The sequence below is a fragment of the Strix uralensis genome, chromosome Z (assembly GCF_047716275.1).
Source record: "Strix uralensis isolate ZFMK-TIS-50842 chromosome Z, bStrUra1, whole genome shotgun sequence".
Classification (NCBI taxonomy): domain Eukaryota; kingdom Metazoa; phylum Chordata; class Aves; order Strigiformes; family Strigidae; genus Strix; species Strix uralensis.
This window is the reverse complement of record NC_134012.1, coordinates 46,680,473-46,698,358: the sequence shown is the minus strand read 5'-3', so window position 1 is coordinate 46,698,358 and position 17,886 is coordinate 46,680,473. Positions and strand designations below refer to the sequence as shown.

General features: G+C 39.2%; 1 protein-coding gene across 1 annotated transcript in view; it reads right to left on the bottom strand.

Moving 5' to 3' along the window:
- Positions 1 to 17,886, bottom strand: part of TRPM3 (transient receptor potential cation channel subfamily M member 3) — a 307,424-nt gene that overhangs the window by 73,483 nt on the left and 216,055 nt on the right. Inside the window, exon 9 of the mRNA XM_074855487.1 lies at positions 5,401 to 5,473. Within this exon, the coding sequence (XP_074711588.1) occupies positions 5,401 to 5,473 (73 nt within the window). The remainder of the gene's footprint in view (positions 1 to 5,400; positions 5,474 to 17,886) is intronic.

Below are 17,886 nucleotides of genomic sequence, written 5' to 3'. Positions count from 1 at the left end.
AGTGAGGTTTGTTGCTGGAAAGCCCTTGAACCCTTCTCCTGTTTCCTGTTGTCCCTATGTGGTTTTCACGTGAATGTGGATTACACTGGTGTTACATAAGAGGAGAAGAAAAATAAAAGCTATAGAAGTTTATACAGAGCAGCATATGGGCTGCAGATGTTGATTAATCGATCTTATTCCAGGATGGACTGATGACTTTTGACTCAAATGAAAAAGGAAGTAGTCAGGCTGTTTCAGGTGGAATTCTATCCAGTATTAAGAAGTAAAAATAATTCCATTAATATAAGAAAAACTCCCTAGAACAAATGTGAAGTGGGATTTCTTAAGACACTGTCTCCTTTAAATCATTTCCTTGATTGCATTCGGTGCCACAGAGAATGGATTTGAGTCAGTAAGAAGAATCCAGAAAGTAACCTTTCGAGAACTCCTCTCACTCATGAACGTCATTGCAGTGTACCCAAATCAAAGCCAAAGGATATTTGGGAAATTAAAAAATAAGGTAGAGTTAATAGCCTATTGATCTCATCAACTCAATACCAGGATCACATGGGAACCACCTCTTAGGCCCTTAGCACTGTCAGTAGTGAGAAATCAGCACTTCCTCTTGCTGCATTTCTGTTTCATCCCATCTCATGGAAAGATCCTCTGCTTAGTGGTCTTGTATTATTTTAATTATCATCGTACACTTACTGCTTTAAATAGGGTTTTAGGCAATACGACTAATGTCTATGTAATATTTACTCAGTATCCTGGTGTCTGGCTGACCTTAAGGTATGTTCTTCAAAAGAATGTTTTAAGACAATATGACTAATGCTTGCAGTGGGACTCTTCCTTCCCTTTGTCTGCTCCTAGAAGAAAAGTTTGGGATGCAATGCATTGATTGGGCAGTATTTTATTTCACTATAGATATTGCTGGATATACATAGACAATACAAGGATGGTGTGAAGTTGAATGAACAAGAAGGAGATCTGGGATGGCTGTTAGTCCCTGCAGGTGTTAACTTTATGCTCTTAGGTGACCATCCAGGAGTGCTTGGATCCCTTGCATAGATTCTTCTGGTAAAAAATCAGATGATCTATCCAATATCTTGGATCAAAAATGCAATACTCCTTGATGATAAAGTCTGTGACCATAAACTTGGCTTTGTATCCTAGAGCCAGGGTACACATCAGACCTGTGCCCTCACAGGATCCCAGATTACTGAAGAGATAGACCACAGGCTTTTCTATACTAGCTAAAGTTTACTGTGATCAATGTAAACCTCTAAAGGATTCTCCTGGGATAGTCTATGATACTTAGTGCTCAGAAATCTGGAAAGCTGAAATGACACAGAGTTGATCTATCTAGACAGAAATGGTTGTTGAAGACTCGTTTCCACATTGCTTCTAAGTATGTCAGAGTCCTCTTTGAATCACCATTTAAAGAAAAAAATTAGATTAGGGAAAAGAGCAATGCAAGTTAACTTTCTGCTCTGCATCTCAGCAGGTCTTACGCCGTCTTCTGTTTCAGCAGCTATTTGGTGAAAAGACTATGTTTCCACTGCATTTGCTACAAATATCTTCCTCGCATTTAGCAAATCAATTGACAATAACAAAGCTGATAGCAACTACTGAAAGGGCAGTAACGAGATATCTGGCCTAACTCTGAAATCCTTCTGTGTCAGTGATTTCATGGTTGGCAGACACTGCCTTCCAGGACCACCTCATACTACATGATGGCTGTTCAGTGAGTATGAATCATGACTTACAGGCTGGAAAGCGTGCAGAGACATCAGATCTGCATTAATATAACATGGCCTATCTCAGATGGTTACATGGCAGTAATATTACAATATGCAGATACCACACAGCACCTCCTTCCCAATGCTAACAATTGCACTAAGGAAGCTTCTGGAGCACCAGCTGAAACATGGCTAGTGCTGCTAGTATGCTCCAGACATTGCAACAGCTTCGTGAACTAGGATCTTTGATGCCGCTTCAAAGCAATTATATTTTAGAACATCTCCATATGCTGTCTTTAACTTCCCTGTCATATGCCTTCTGCTCAATTAGCAGCTGCAAAAGGACAAAATCCATTACTGTTTGAGTTCCAACTGTTCAAGAGACCGCAGTTAAACTGTATCAATAAACTTACTTGCTACAAGTTCACACAATTGGAAATTTGCTTCCCACATTTGCAAGTCTCTCAAAATTAAAAAAAAAAACCAACTCACAAGCCATATGCTGTTGTGACATCCATGCAATGTAAATTGATAACCAGTTTGGATGCCATTCCCTATTTCATTGGAGATGACTTCCAAGAAAGATAGATCTGCTGACAAGATTAAACAAGTGACTCATAAAAACAAATAAGAAAATAATCTCTCATATTCAGTGCAGGCTTTGGGGTTTGTAGAATATCCTTTCCAGGAGAGTTCCTGCATTGGCAGTGTGCCTGATGCTGGTTTAAAAAGAGTTAGTTTACACAGCCAGCAGGAAACGATACTTTGTGTTTCCCAATCCCTGTCCTCCTCCTGCTCCCAGAACAAATCACTTACACCAGGGTGGGATTGGTAATTAGCTGGTAGGCACCTTCAACACCAGCTAGCAAGAACTGTATAATCCTCATAAGTGAGACTGAGAAAAAGTAACCAATAATCACTCACCAATTTCATACTTTTCTCTGCCCCCTTTTCATACACTGCTCAAGAGGTGAAAAAGATTAATTCCTGAATCTAAATTTATAAATTTCAGGATAATTCAGACCCAGACTTCAGATCTGCTTACTAGTAAATCAACAGACATGTGGTTCAGCATTGCTACCTTAGATTTCTTGATTCGATGGAAAACCCAACTACTGATCAGCCTGATGGAGTATATTTACAGAAAGGCATTATTTCTTTCAGGGTGGGCCAGAACCTTTATACAAAGACATGCTATGAATAAGGTATGACTTGCCTGAGACAAGAGAGCTCATTTTTGCACACACTGATTAAAAAGTTACATGGAATTTCATTCTCTGTGATCAGAAAGCTCAGATTAACAAGAGGCATCTGATAAATCTAATCTTGAGTACCTTCATAGTCACAAGGTGCTGAGGAGCAGGGAAGATTAGGTGTTACTTTTAGTTCCTCTGGCTCTTGAGCAAGCCATCAGCAGATCATCAAATCAAGATTGTCAGACAAGCATGAAAGGAAATGTCAAAATTACTTACACACATCCAGACACCTTCTGAGCTAACAGAAGTTCACTATGATGTCTTGCACTACTATTAGGAAGAGGGAAGGTAATTTTATTTTACTAAGATGACAGGACCAATTAGGCACTTGCAAAATGGATGTTCCAGCTCAGACAGGACTACTCATATACCCAGACTGCAACCATAGTACAGTTGCTCATGTAAAATACTGCAAAAGAACGTTTCAAACAGAAAACAATCCCTCCCAGGCCTACGATTTATTTTCTTCAGCTTCCAAGAAGCAGCTTTCAAGGTGGTAAAAGACTCTCAAGGGATCTATGCTGGGATTCAAACTTTGAAAAAATACCTAGAAAAAGTGGAATCACAATTTTAAAACAATTTGTATGTTACTAACAGAAATCAAGAGCGGTAGTTTCAGTGATTGTCTTAAGAGCAAATGTGAAGACAATACACTTTACATGGAAGATAATGAAGGATCCAGTTATATTTAAGATAAAAATGAAATCCTCAATTTAAATGTTTCCGAAGGATGGAAAAGAGGAATTTGGTGATGGATGCAATTCTTGTTCCTTGCTTTGAATTAATTTATTTTTCCTTTCTTCACCTTGATTAATATTGTTTCTGAGTGAAGATGTTCAAAATGCCTTGAGATTTAATTATGCAGAGGTAGCAGCAAAATAGTCATGCTACATGCAGGACAAACAACTGCTACCTTGATCAAAATGAGCAAAAGAAGTGGAGAAAGCAATACTATACAAGCCTAAAGAAACAAAAGCTACTGGAGCAAAATAATTCCAGCTAATTTCCTTGGCTGGTAGCTATCAGGTTGCAATCATACTTTTGAAGTGCCCAGTGCTTGTTTAGTCCTCCTGTTCATACTTTTGTTTAAAATGTTTGAAATTAGCTGAAATGTTTGAAATTTAACATTTTTGAAATGGGATTAATAATTGTGTAAAAGGTAAAATACTGTTTTCCTTGGTTAGGTGAAAGTTAGGAAGTCAGACCTTCTCCCTTTTCTCTTCATACAGCTTTTGTGAATCTGCACTGGAAGAAACTGAGAAGAAGGCTGAGCAAGAATAATTCCCACTACCTTTTGAATACCCACTAAAACAATTATTTTTTTGTCATTACTCTAATTCAGGTCTGCTACATGGCATTATGTATGCTCTTATTCATGTGTGGGGGTGGCAACAGCATGATGACAACTGCTAATGAGCCCATGAAGTATAACTTTCCCATCACCTTTGGAAGTCCATTCCCTAGTATTTCTCAGATTTCTCTTTAAAATTGTTTGGTATGTCTTGTTCTCTGTTTTTAAAATCAGTATGGTCTGTACTCCATAGCACGAAACAGTCCAGACAGCAATAAGATGACCATGGTGATTGATACATGTGATCTGTGAAAATCCCATTTGGGGAAATACCATACAAATGGAGGGCTAGACCCTCCCAGCCCTTGACCCTTCATCAGGTAAGTACATGTGCTTCAGGGCCTTTAAAATCTCACATTTCTGTATTTGCAAGCAGATATCAAATTACCTGATAATATAATATTTTGAAGGGAGCTAAATGGTGTAAGTGTCTGCAAGACCAGGGTTTATAATAAATTGTAGCAACAGCAGATTTATTGTAAGACAATCTTTTAAGAGTGTAAGTGTAACATGTAATGGCTTAGAAAGATTTAGCTACCTGTGAAGTTTAAGATTAAAACTCCTACCACCCCAATAGCTGAGTTCTTAGCTCTACCAGTGGAAGCTGTAAGGAATCCCACACAGTTCCCAGATTTTCCTAGGATGACTACTGGTAACATTTTACTTTGACAATAGTGCCAGTTTTATCTAAAGGGAGATAACATCCTTCTGGATGTTCTACTAGCCACCAAGACAATCTAAGTCTGAGAAGTTCTTTGGCTATCTTCTTCTGAGTACTAATCTTCTCAGATAACTAGTGGGGGGTCACCACTGATGTTTCTTGTGATGCATTAGCAATTGTAGGTGGAGAATAAAAATTCAGAAAGGAAAAACAGTAGCTTTTTAAGCAGTAAAGAAAGAGCTGGATTTGTATAAAGCGGTTAGAGCAAAAAGTATACTTCAATTTCATGTTAGAAATTTACTGTCTCGATACAGTAGATATGGTCAATAAATGCAGGTTTCAGTACAGCAGAGACACAAAGTTAATCCATCTGGATCAATACAGAGTCACTGTGGAGTGAAACTCCATTACCTTTTAGTAATGCTGTCAGGATAGCTAAATCAATATCCTGGTGTCCTTCTGATCCCATGCGAAATACTGTGATCTGAAATGTTAACAGACAATACCATTATTGAAACCAGGGTAATTTTTTTTAAAAGAAATTAAATCAGGGTAGTATCATTTGGATCTCAAAATGTTCTGATAGCTACAAGATGATCTTAATTTATACATTTGATGAGAAGCTTATCAGATAGGATTAACAGTATTTTTTTGTGAGATAAAATTTGCTAAAGATAGAAATTGTATTAATGAGCATATGGAAGAAAAGTCTTCAGTGATACTTATAGGGTGAAATTAGAGATGAAGAATATTCTTGTATTAAAGTAACATTGGATTTAATTTTACCAATACATTACTAGGAGGAATTAGGTGTATTATAGATTGTGGACCTAATTTATGGCATATGGCATTGAATATTTTCAACTGAAATGAGCAACCTATTCAAACTCATGATTTTATATAGCAGAAAGTTAGATAAATAATCCAAGAATTAGGCTTCTAACAGGTTCAGAAACATCTTTAGCTATGTGTCGTCGGTGACCTATCACTGTAAGATATAAGCTTTGAGGCAGTGAGATGAGATACATAATTCATAAAGAATAAGAATGGATGTGTGGGGCTGTTCTTTCAAACAGCTTCACTCTTGGTTAAGACTGCACTGAAACATAGAAGTGTAAATCCCCTCACTTCTTTTGCTGCCATGGCAATAGCTGCTCTTGGGCCTCTGCTTCTTGTGAAGCAATTGAGACTGCAGTTTTTTATTAGTGCCTTTCCTTTACTAATGATGAAACCTATTTCATAATTATGATCTGAATACCTGTTATCTGTTTTTCTTTTTCCCTTTGCCAGTATGGACTGCCTCATTTTTTTTTTTAAATAAGCAATACTTTTAATTATGAATTGTGCAAACATATTTTACATTCATATTCAGCAGCATATGTTGTTCCCACATTCATAGATTCCTACACATACAACATCACTGAATTGCAGCAGCATCTGGGACAGAGGTCAGCAAACATCAGGGCACAAAGAACAGTGTACTGTGATGGGCAAAAGAGATATATAAAGTGGTCAAGGCTAAGACAACACTGGTGACAAGCTTCAGTTTGCCAGCTGAAATAGCCCTGCAAAGTGTATCCCAAGAAATCCAGTGCAGACCTCATGTAGCACCTATTCTACCTTCACTTGACACTTAGAGCTCTAGCAGTTTTGAAGGGAGGTAAGAGACTTTGGCATCAGTGACAGTAGCACAGCATGTTAGAGACTGAAATGGCAAACTGGATGAAGTAATAGGAAACTGGCTAGGTCAGTCAGTCAGTTGATTTAGATGATGCCTAAAACAGTTAATGTGAGAAAGTATTTATGTTAGCTGTCCTCCCCCTCTGGGAAGTAGACTGTTTTCAAATTAGACTTAGTTTGACTCTTCAAAGTGTTCCTGAGACAAAGCATAAATATTGCAAATGATACTTTAATGATCTATTTTCTCTCTTCCCCTGGAATCTACAGATGTTTCTGGCAAACCACTTGATATGTATCCCCCTACCACAACTTTCAGAGTAGAATAGAATAGTTCCAGTGGAAGGAACCTATAATGCACATCTAGTTCACCTGCCTGACCACTTCAGGGGTGACCAAAAGTTAAAGCATATTATTGACAGTATTGTCCAAATGCCTCTTAAACACTGACAAGCATGGGGCATTGACCACCTGCCTAGGAAGCCTGTTCCAGGGTTCGACCACACTCTCCGTAAAGAAGTGTTCCCTGATGCTTTTCCTGATGTTTTTCATACTGTTTTTCATATGTCCTCAATGACTGGCAAGGAAGCTTTCCCTGCAGTGCAGGCAGTCTGCTCCTCTGACCTGTAGAGCGCAGGTAATGTGGGAGGAAATACACATTTCTATGTACATTTCATCTCAAAACACAATTAAAATGTGAGTGAATCATATCAGCCCCTCTACTGTACATGCTTATGATGCACTTCCCATGCCACAGATGATGAACTGTGCCACAGAGGTTAGCAGCCAGGCAGACAGGTCAGAAGGCAGAAAGAAGGAAGAGAAAACCTTCCTCCCTTACCCAGTGGGAAAGAGAAACAGCTCCCTTCTCAACGGGCAGCTCTGGCAGGTGCTGACAATAGGTGGGTGAATACAGTGTTGCCACGTAACAGTCTGATCATAACATCCTCAAAATCCTTTGAAATTTCCTACACAAATTTTGCAGCAACAAGGCATCTCCATAGCACTGAAGGGAAGCATGACAGCCTGGCAAGCAGATCAGCTAATGCTTGTTTATGTCACTGGGCTTGTGACACCATCACATGGCAAAATGCCCTTCTCCTTTAAAGATAAGGGTGAAGCAGTCTGCACATCAGGGACTAAAATTCCTGAACAGGAGTTCAGTGGAAGAACAAAGTACATCTGAAACTAAACACATGCTCAGTGAATTCTCAGTTTAATTAAAAGGCATCATATAAGTTGCAAGCATTGAACAGTTTACCACCACAGGAAAACTAAGGGAAGCACTTTGCAGGTATTGGTCACATATAACCCTAAATTTCCAACTTCTCTTCCCTGCATGCCTCAGAAAAATAAACCCACTTCAGCTGAACAAATTGCTGCTTTATAGAACTAGGTAATTTAGTTACATTAAAATAAAAAGGCTGTCTTTCCACAGTAACTTACTTTATTATTACTTTTAAGAGGTCTAGTGAAATTCAAGTAGTAAAATAAAGAAGATAAATAATTGAGAAAATAGATGGAAATGGAAAGAGTGCTCAGACTCATACCAGAATTATTATCTTTTTGGGGGTCATGCTCAAGACTGAACTAGAATTTTAGACAGAGCCAAAGTAAAATATCACGATACTTTATTTCAAAATGCTGTGATTTAGTAGCTCAAAGACTCAGTTGATACTGTGGACTTTTGCCTGCTCTGAATGTACAAAATCATTTAGGATGGTAAACAGATATGTTCAGCCTCTCCTTATGGTTTCAGTTAACTGTAACTATCCATGGCTGATTTCCCTCTGTGACGAATGTGCTCCTCCTGTTTGAACTAACTGAACTTTGGTCCAGGCAGATGCTCAGCAAGTAGGCCTAACCAAAGTTAATCCTATTGTGTGAGGCTAACAGTGAGAACACAGCACTAAATCCAAAAAAACAGTTTGGCTGGAGACTAGGCTGATAAGCAGGCGAAAGTGCATGAACACAGCAGAAAATCAACCATTATGAATCAACCACTTTACACTATAAATCTCTGCAGCCACCAGGGCCCGTTGAGCTCTCCCTCCATAGCAGCTGGCTGTCTGGCGAACTCCTCTTGAGTAGGGACGACTGTCAAGGTTACCCCTCGAGGCTGAGAGATCCTTTACCTGACACCAGACATTGATGGTGACATTTTTTTGCATGCATGTAACATTTAAGATATGTATAGTAAGTTTATGCAATAATCTTTGTATCCCATACTAACTTTAAGTGCAGTAAATAGTATTGACCACCAATACATTTGTACTTATTAAACGCTTTACATACATAAATTTGCTGATCAGAACTCAACTAACTACTAGATCAGATCTGTCTGAGTGATCTCTGACTCATCTCCTGTGACACTCTCCTGTCACAGGTCCTGAAGATGATCTTGGACAACCTGCAACACCTTACTACTTTATGAAGTTTTTTTGAGAAACTCTTCACAGCTAGTCATCCTTTGAACTGTTGCCTCCCAACCAGGTGCAACAGCTTTTTATCAATCTGGACCTCATAGGCAGGTCTTTGCCCTGTCATGGTTTTGGGAAGATGGATTGTTTCTTTTCACTATTGCGCTAAAACTTGACCAATGTATTTGTTCATTTACAAAGTGGAGGATTTAAAATAGGACTGCACTGTAATTAGGCAAGGAGACAACTCTGTCACACTGTTGATAAAATATTTATCTCTGCTGATAAAATCTTCATCCGGATCTGCAGCATTCTTCAGATGTAATTTGTTTGCCTTGTATCTTTGCCAGATGTGTTCGTTTCTTTCACTACTGCATGTCAGAGGTATTTGAGTATAGTGACATTTATTTTTAAATGGCTAAAGAAAAATATTTCAGCACTCATGGCTCTGCAAAACGAATTTTGGAAGATGAGGCTTAAAGCTGCAGCATGCATTTGTATCATCACCACTTCTGTTTTACCTGTCAAAACCAGATCATTATCAAACCACGTAGCTGCAGCTTTTTTTCTCCTTCAGTAACTATTAATGATCCAGAAACAAGGCATCAGGACTGCAGGAATATTGCTACTATTCCAGACAAGCAGCCTGTAAGGAACCCTGAGCATCTCGAGCAGACCTGTATTGCTTATCCAATGCAGCTTTATGTTAGACTGCTGTTGTGCTTGAATGACTCGTTAGTGAAGGGAGCTGCACATTCCCCCTGACTTTTCTCACAACTTCTATTGGAAATGCAGCCCCCAACGCTGTCCCTTTGTTTTTTCCTCTCACATTTAAATGCGGATAAAAGAGAAAATAAACAAGCTTTGTAAAACACTGAGAGAGGCAGAGAAGCATACAATTTGTTGTTAGATGAGATGAAAGTGCCTTATGCTAAAGGCTCTCTTCACCTTTCCAGAAAGAAAGCATGAATTTTGTTTCTGCATTTTATGAGTACGGTTATGAAGAGACAGTAATTTTTCCTAAAATATGGATTTACTTCTTTACATATACAGCCTTTGTAGTTTTGCCAGTATCCTTTAATTTTTGCAGTCAGAGGCATGAGGGAACAGGGACACATCCTAAAGTATTTATGCAGACTTCACACTTACAAATGTTCAATACCTCTAGGTCTCAAAAAACGTACTGTCTGTTTTGCTGGAGACCTGCTTTTCTGGTGATTTCTTTTCCCCCAATTAACAGGTAAGAATTTTGCAATATTCAGCTAGTTTCAAGAGTCATTGTATCTGACATCTTGCTAGTTGCCATTTACAGGTACTCTGGTGGGTAAATCACTGCAGAGAACTGAGAAACAACACACTGGTGCTTTTAAAATAGGACGTTGACCAGAGCCCTGTTAGAATGGACTACAGATGCTATTGCACTAATCCATATAAAACTGCTGTGCTAAAGGAAAATATCTGGGTCAGTAAACTCTATTCCCAGCTACCTCTTGCTGGATGAATGTCTGCCACTGACATGCAAAAGTAACAGTAAATTAAAGACTTATAAACCCACTTAATAACTCATTACCAATTAAAAAGAAAACCTTTCTTTAAAGGAAAAGAAGAGACAGTGTCTAAGAGCCATTCACCTTTAAGAAGACCTATGGTAGTCCCGTTTAAGCCTATTGTTGAGTCCTAGCCTCTGTACAACTTTAGTGAAAAAATAAGAAGAAAAACAACATAGCAAGGTGTGTATATGAAATCCAGGATATATAATTATTTAAAAATAAAACCCAAGAGGTTGGGGTTAAAAAGTAATACATGCTTAAGACATGTGTACCCTGTCAAAAGAAAACAAGGGGTAAGAGTTGCAGTATTACAGAATCACAGAATCACAGAATTGTCTAGGTTGGAAAAAACCTTGAAGATCATCCAGTCCAAACATCAACCCAACATTAACAGTTCCCAACTACACCATAGCCCTCAGCGCTATGTCGACCCTACTCTTAAACACCTCCAGGGATGGGGACTCCACCACCACCCTGGGCAGCCCATTCCAATGCCTAACGACCCGTTCTGTAAAGAAATACTTCCTAATATCCAGTCCAAACCTTCCCTGGCGCAATTTGAGGCCATTACCTCTTGTTCTATCGCTTGTTACTTGGTTAAAGAGACTCATCCCCAGCTCTCTGCACCCTCCTTTCAGGTAGCTGTAGAGGGCGATGAGGTCTCCCCTCAGCCTCCTCTTCTCCAGACTAAACAACCCCAGTTCCCTCAGCCGCTCCTCGTACGACCTGTGCTCCAGAACCTTCACCAGCTTCGTCGCCCTTCTCTGGACACGCTCGAGTCATTCAATGGCCTTTTTGTAGTGAGGGGCCCAAAACTGAACAAAGTCATCGAGGTGCGGCCTCACCAGTGTCCAGTACAGGGGCAAGATCACTTCCCTGTCCCTGCTGGCCATGCTATTGCTGATGCAAGCCAGGATGCCATTGGCCTTCTTGGCCACCTGGGCACACTGCTGGCTCCTGTTCAGCCAGCTGTCAATCCACACCCCCAGGTCCCTCTCTGACTGGCAGCTCTCCAGCCACTCCTCCCCAAGCCTGTAGCGCTGCTGGGGGTTGTTGTGGCCCAAGTGCAGCACCCGGCATTTGGCCTTATTGAAACTCCTACAGCTGGCCTCAGCCCATCGCTCCAGCCTGTCCAGGTCTCTCTGCAGAGCCTCCCTACCCTCGAGCAGATCAACACTCCCACCCAACTTGGTGTCATCTGCAAACTTACTGAGGGTGCACTCGATCCCCTCATCTAGATCATCAATAAAGATGTTAAACAGGAGTGGCCCCAAAACCGAGCCCTGGGGGACTATTAGACTATCACTAGTCAGTCTTTTGCATTGCTGTGAAAAAAGGAAGATTAGTTTAAACTGTGAAATTTTCTTTATGCTGATCTGATTCAAACTGTATATATAAAATGGTTTTCTATTTTTCTGAGCATAATGAAATTGCATTAGACAGAAAAACTACCATTTACCCTACTCAGCTATTTCTTTTGAGATGAAAAACAATTTATGTTCAAAGAAGAAAAAAATCCAAAAATCAAGTATACTTTTTTCTCCCAGGGATCTGGGCCACATTATTACTTCCATGTAGCTGGTAGTTTCAACTGTTGGTGTTAAACTCAATTATTTTAAAAGAACAGTTTTTTCTGTTCCCCTGCCACCACCTTGGGTATTTTGGGGTTGGTCTTTTTTCGATTTTCTCCTTCTTTTCCTCAGTGTTCATACTATTTATTGGCTTGAAATGACTTTTTCAGGTAATTGCCTAAGGCACCTCTGTGAACAACTGTGACTTCCAACATCAAGCTTTTTATAAATATATTTTTCTTCTCGTTTTCTTCTTTACAAATATAATAGAAGCTGATGTTAAGATGCGTTACAAATACAAAACTGTATTGCACCACAGTGAAGAAAGAGTTAAATCTTCAGATGAAAACACATCTGAAACAGACAAAAATGCCTCTGAGTTACCAATAAAAGTTGCATCAACTAGCTGCAAAAACAGTGTTGACAGGCATCCAGATTTTTGCTAAGTGTAACTCTAATATCTGCATTTCTTTTGATACGCCCATAGTGATCTACTTGCAAAGTACAGTAGATGATAGCAGCTACTTTTCAGTTCTGGGGGCAGCTGGACAAGGACCACTAGCTCTGCTGGGCTCCTCTCAGGAGGAGATGGTTGGGACCGCAGTCAAACCCTTGTGTCACAAGACTACCTCTCATTTGCCTCCACAAAATCTGAGTGAAATGCATGAGGTTTGCCCTTAAAAGTAGGAAAAGACTCAAAGACACCCTTCTCATCCCAAAACTAGAAAGGTCTTCCCTCTACTTCATTGCAGATTTTACTGAAGTATCTTAATGTGAACAGGATTAACTTCCAGGAAAAAAGCTAGCTGTGTCCTAATTCTTCCTAGAAAAATGCACTGGGAATTCACTGAGCCAAAACAGACATTCTCTGCAAGCACAATGATTGCAGCACACTGTGGTACTTGCCAGCAATAATTACAGTCCAGCAGGTAGAAACCTCATTTTCAGGCAAGGTAGGTAGAAATCAGGTATAAAACCAAGGAGACGGGGGAAAAAAAGCATCAGGATAGAAAGCAAGGTGGGGAGAGGTGGGGAGCAGGGATTGGGACGAGCAGGGGGAAGAGATTATCTGACTTTAGACTCTATCAGAAGCTTTCATTTTAAAACAGCTCTGCTTTCTGCTTAGCACCAGCTCCATTCCTGTTTGACAGATTATTTTTTCTTTCTCTTTCCTCTACATAGTTTCTGGCTCAGCAGGGTCAGTTTAACCTAATATGATGCATTCTGTTGTTTTCCTGCCTTTACACTGATACTGCATTGCACTTCTATAGGCAAAGTCAGGTAATACTGTCTTACCTGAGAGCAGCAAATACCAAACAGATTTTCAGAAATTATTCACACACTGAGAAACACAGGTATTACACTCCCACTTAGGATTTCTCAAGTTCTGTATGCATATAAATGCAGGGTAACCTTAGAAATACAAATCACAGCTGTCCATAGATGTGTACACAGTGTGGTCTCCTTAATGGCAGCTGCCAACTTAAAGGACCAGCTAAGAAGAGGATATGTCACATAGATGCTGAGGAGGGAAGATGTGGTCAAACGGAAAGCAAATGAAGTCATAGGTAAGACAACCCCTGAAGTGGCAGGAGCACTGAGATAATTAGGACAAGGAGCAGGTTGTAATAGGTTGTAACAGGTTCTAATCGTAAAATTTCTGAATTCTTACAACTTGTTCCCCTGCCTCGTTTGTCAATAACTGTTCACACTTCCTCACTAATCTGGGTGAAGCAGACCTATCATGTGTGGAGAGGGCAGGATTTGTGAAGAAGACAGGCAGAAGCAGTTCTAGTGCCCTGGTGAGCAAGTCATATAGACCTGTAGGAAATTCCTTGACACAAAAATTTGTTTGTTTTGCTTTGTAGAGTCTTCTCTAAGTCAGGCCTAGCTGGATATATAGATGATAAATCTTCATCAGTATAAGCTGCTACACTGCAAACAGGTTTGTACTCTACACGGACAAAGTTGATTTTACTCCTGGGATGAGAAGAAAAAGCAGTAGGTAGAGTCAGCAGCCACAGTAATCAGTAACTGCAGATTTGCCAGGTCATAGGATGGGAATTAATGTAAAAAAATGTTTTAAAATAGTTTAAAACAGTGTTTGGGGAAATAAATCACAGGACATAAAAATTCCTCCCAAATACCAGCATATGCAGTTCCTATTTTAATGACTTTTCTAACCAAAAAGTGAGTCCTTCCCTCCTACCACACCACTTTTTTTCTAGCACTTATTGTGAAAACTCTACTGAGGTAGAAGAGATTCTTTTGTTCAAGGCCAGTATAAGGGCCCAGGACTGAATTTGAATAGTTATTCAGCACCAGGCTGTACTTAGTATTTCCAAAATATTATATTACAAGTGAACATTTATTTTTTTACAGTAAGGTCAACCTCAACCACTTCAGAGTATAAAGACTGATCTGAAATATATTCAGGTTTTTAGCTTGTGTTTGTCTGGAGAGAGATGAAACATCACCAAATCAGCAGGGAGAACGCAGTGCACACCTGCACAGAAAGGCATTTTACTCTCTGTCATGAAGGAGACGAGAGATGAAGAAGAAAAATCATTCTCTACACCTTAGATTGACAGTGCCTGCTGACTAGAGAATGGATAGCTGAAGAAAGGGGAAAAAAAACAGTGATCAGAGCAGAGGAAGCAGCCAAGAGTGCTTTATTTACATACTGTATTCATAGCATTTTAAGAATGCTGCAAATTATTCATGCTTTTAGAGATGTTTTTAGAGAAACAACTGTTTCTCACCATCACTTCACTATGACATCAAGAGAAAATATATGGCGATTTAAAATTCATTCAAAGTGATTTTTTTTTTCCAACTCCAGAATATTTTTGAATGTCGTTAAATCTCACATCTGACAAACACACAAATTGTTTGTATGCATCTTGGTTACGTAAATCAGAAAAAAACATCTTTTTCTACAAAAAAACAGATGCAGTTGCAAATACAACCTGAAACTCCTGTTTGAGAGCATGGGTTGGTTCAGCATAATAGGCAATTCCTTACAGAGTACATGTTGACATTCATAATTTAGCTAGGCCTACCTGAATATTTCACAGGAAAATTACCCTGAAGAGAAAAATAAGAGTTTGATAAAACAAAACATTAAAGGAGGTCAGTTATGCAAAGCCTCAAAATGATTCAGATAATGGGGGAAAGCATTTCCTTTTTTCTTGCAATGAATAATCCTGTTTAACTCAGGGGAAAAGCTGCTTGATGTGGAGGCATAACAAAGATCAAAGTGAGCAGGTGAGTCAATGGATAATACTGCAGAAGAAAGGGGATGGCCAAGTGAGAGGAAATTCAGAAGTAGCAAGATGAGAGAGAATTACATTTAGGGAAAACCTAAATTAATTGGTCTGCTATTCTGAGAAGTAAGAAAGAATTCCAAATGAGGAAGTAAGAGGCAGCACTGATGGGAGGGGAGATGTTTGAATGTTGGTTGTAAAATTTTTACATGTTACATTTCTTTTTGTGTTGTGGCAATAGTGCAACACTTCACATTTTTCTTTGATCCAATACTTTGCCATAGACTCATTGTCTGGTAAGAAGCAGAAAACAAAGAAAAAAATCAGTGATTACAAGAAAGGCAGCAATTCTGCAATTGAGGAGCCATCTAGCTGCACAGAAAATAATTTGGCAGAAATTACTGTAAATGTTTGGCTTTTCCCGTAACTGGTAGCTTTTGATTCAGATTCAGACAGCTGTGTCAACCCCTTAATGACTGAAAAGTCTATGAAAATCTCACAACTCTGTACCATGTAAAAAACTTTATATTTTATAATGTGCACATTCTTTTTAAGCCTTAGAGCACTGTCAACATTTTGGAATGGAATATGCATATCTTCCAGTGGAATAAATGACCAAAAATAAGTTTTGGCCGTAAAACCAATCCTTTTCCTTTGTAAAACATGTTTCATACTGTTGTTACATTAGGCCATTTATGACTCTATTCAGGCAGTGAAATACCAGTCGCTGATTTTAAAGTTGAAGAAACATGAGTAAATATAAATTGTAAGTCACAAAGCATATAAGCAGGGGAACAGAAATTAGACATTGTCCTTTAAATCCCTGGGCTGTGCACATCAACAGACTGTGATGATAAACACAGATGTGTTTTCATGTAGACCTGCGGCATTGGAACTGGTTGAGAACAGCCACAAAGAGAGAAATGGGTTTGGGTGATGAGATAGGCATTTTCATTCAAACATTGGTGTAATCTGAGCTGTTCCATCACCCTGATTCAGGAAAGAAATGTGGAGCAAATATGATGTAGTTCACTTTCTCCATCTCTTCTACTGTAGGGAGGGTTCTTGGACGTATTGACAAGATACTACCTTTATAGATTTTCTTCTAAAAACATGAAGTGACTTGAATAGATAAGAAGGGACATGAGTAGTACAGCGAATAAAATAATGAAGCTTTATCACCCAGAAGTCTCTGACATCTGAATCCCAAGCAATAGGAGCTAAGACCAATTGAAACCTAGTATACAGGAGTTTGTTAACCCCCTTGGTCCCAAAGCAGCTATTATCCACAAACATCAGTGGTGCTGATATGAGAATCATTAATGGGTTCCAGCACAGAGGAGAAGCCTGAAAAAATGGTCTTAAAGGAGATGTTAGCTGCTATGTAACCCCATCAAATGTCTGTTTCTCCCAGAAAGCACTCTTCTGACAGATTAGCAGGCATCCATGTCATGGACTAGAGGGGTTAGAGTCAACTTCTATCTATATGCGTCTGATCTTCTGAGTAAGACCCCTGTGCATATGATTTGAGCTTTGTTTTACATTTAGTCTCACTTATCACTGGTCTTTATGTGGGTGGGTATTCCCGCACAAGTCCTGTTAGCTCACTCCGGAAAACTAAGAACTGGTAGCAAATCACAGCCTTAGACAGTTTTACTCTTCAATAAATGGGCTCCTTTTGACACCTAACCTTGGATCTGTAATGTGACCGCTCTCCTGCTAAAGTAACAGTCCTGGGTAGGACAATTTCTGTAAAAACCAGCCAAGCAAGCTAATGTCATTCTGGGCTTTTAGTGAGATAATTTAACCTGTAACCCATCTTTTGCTCACTAATACTAAGCAATCTAAAACTGAATTGTTTTTCAAGGCAAAGTTTAATAAAAAAGCCACAAGTGATATAAAAAGCTGATCACTGAGATGGATGGACCTAATATTCTGTTACTTTAAGAGAACAAGAATTCGGTTTGATCATTCCCACTGCTGTGTATACTGAAAAATTATGCCTTGCAAGTCATTGCCCTAAAAAATGTTGTCTGCAGAACTTATATGCACACATATGTCTTCTAATCTGAACTAGAAATGCTGACCTTAGAAGGAAGTATGGCGAGTTGGTTGGGTGGCAAGGGTGTTAAAGTTGGAACTCACTCCATCTTAAACTTCAATTTCTAGTTTTGTTTTGCAACATATTTTCAAATAGTCTGACAGTACATGGATGCCCAGGTTGCTTTGTTATAGATGATGCAGGCTTAGGCCTATTCTGTATTAGGTTGACAACAAAGTCACGGTAACACAGAAATCAAGCAGCAAAAAAAAAAACCCATTAGTTTCCTAGCTTGTTTGATGGTGAGACTAATAATACTTGGTAATACTTGGAAAAGACAGCTCACTTAGTGTAAGATACTCCTATAGGACA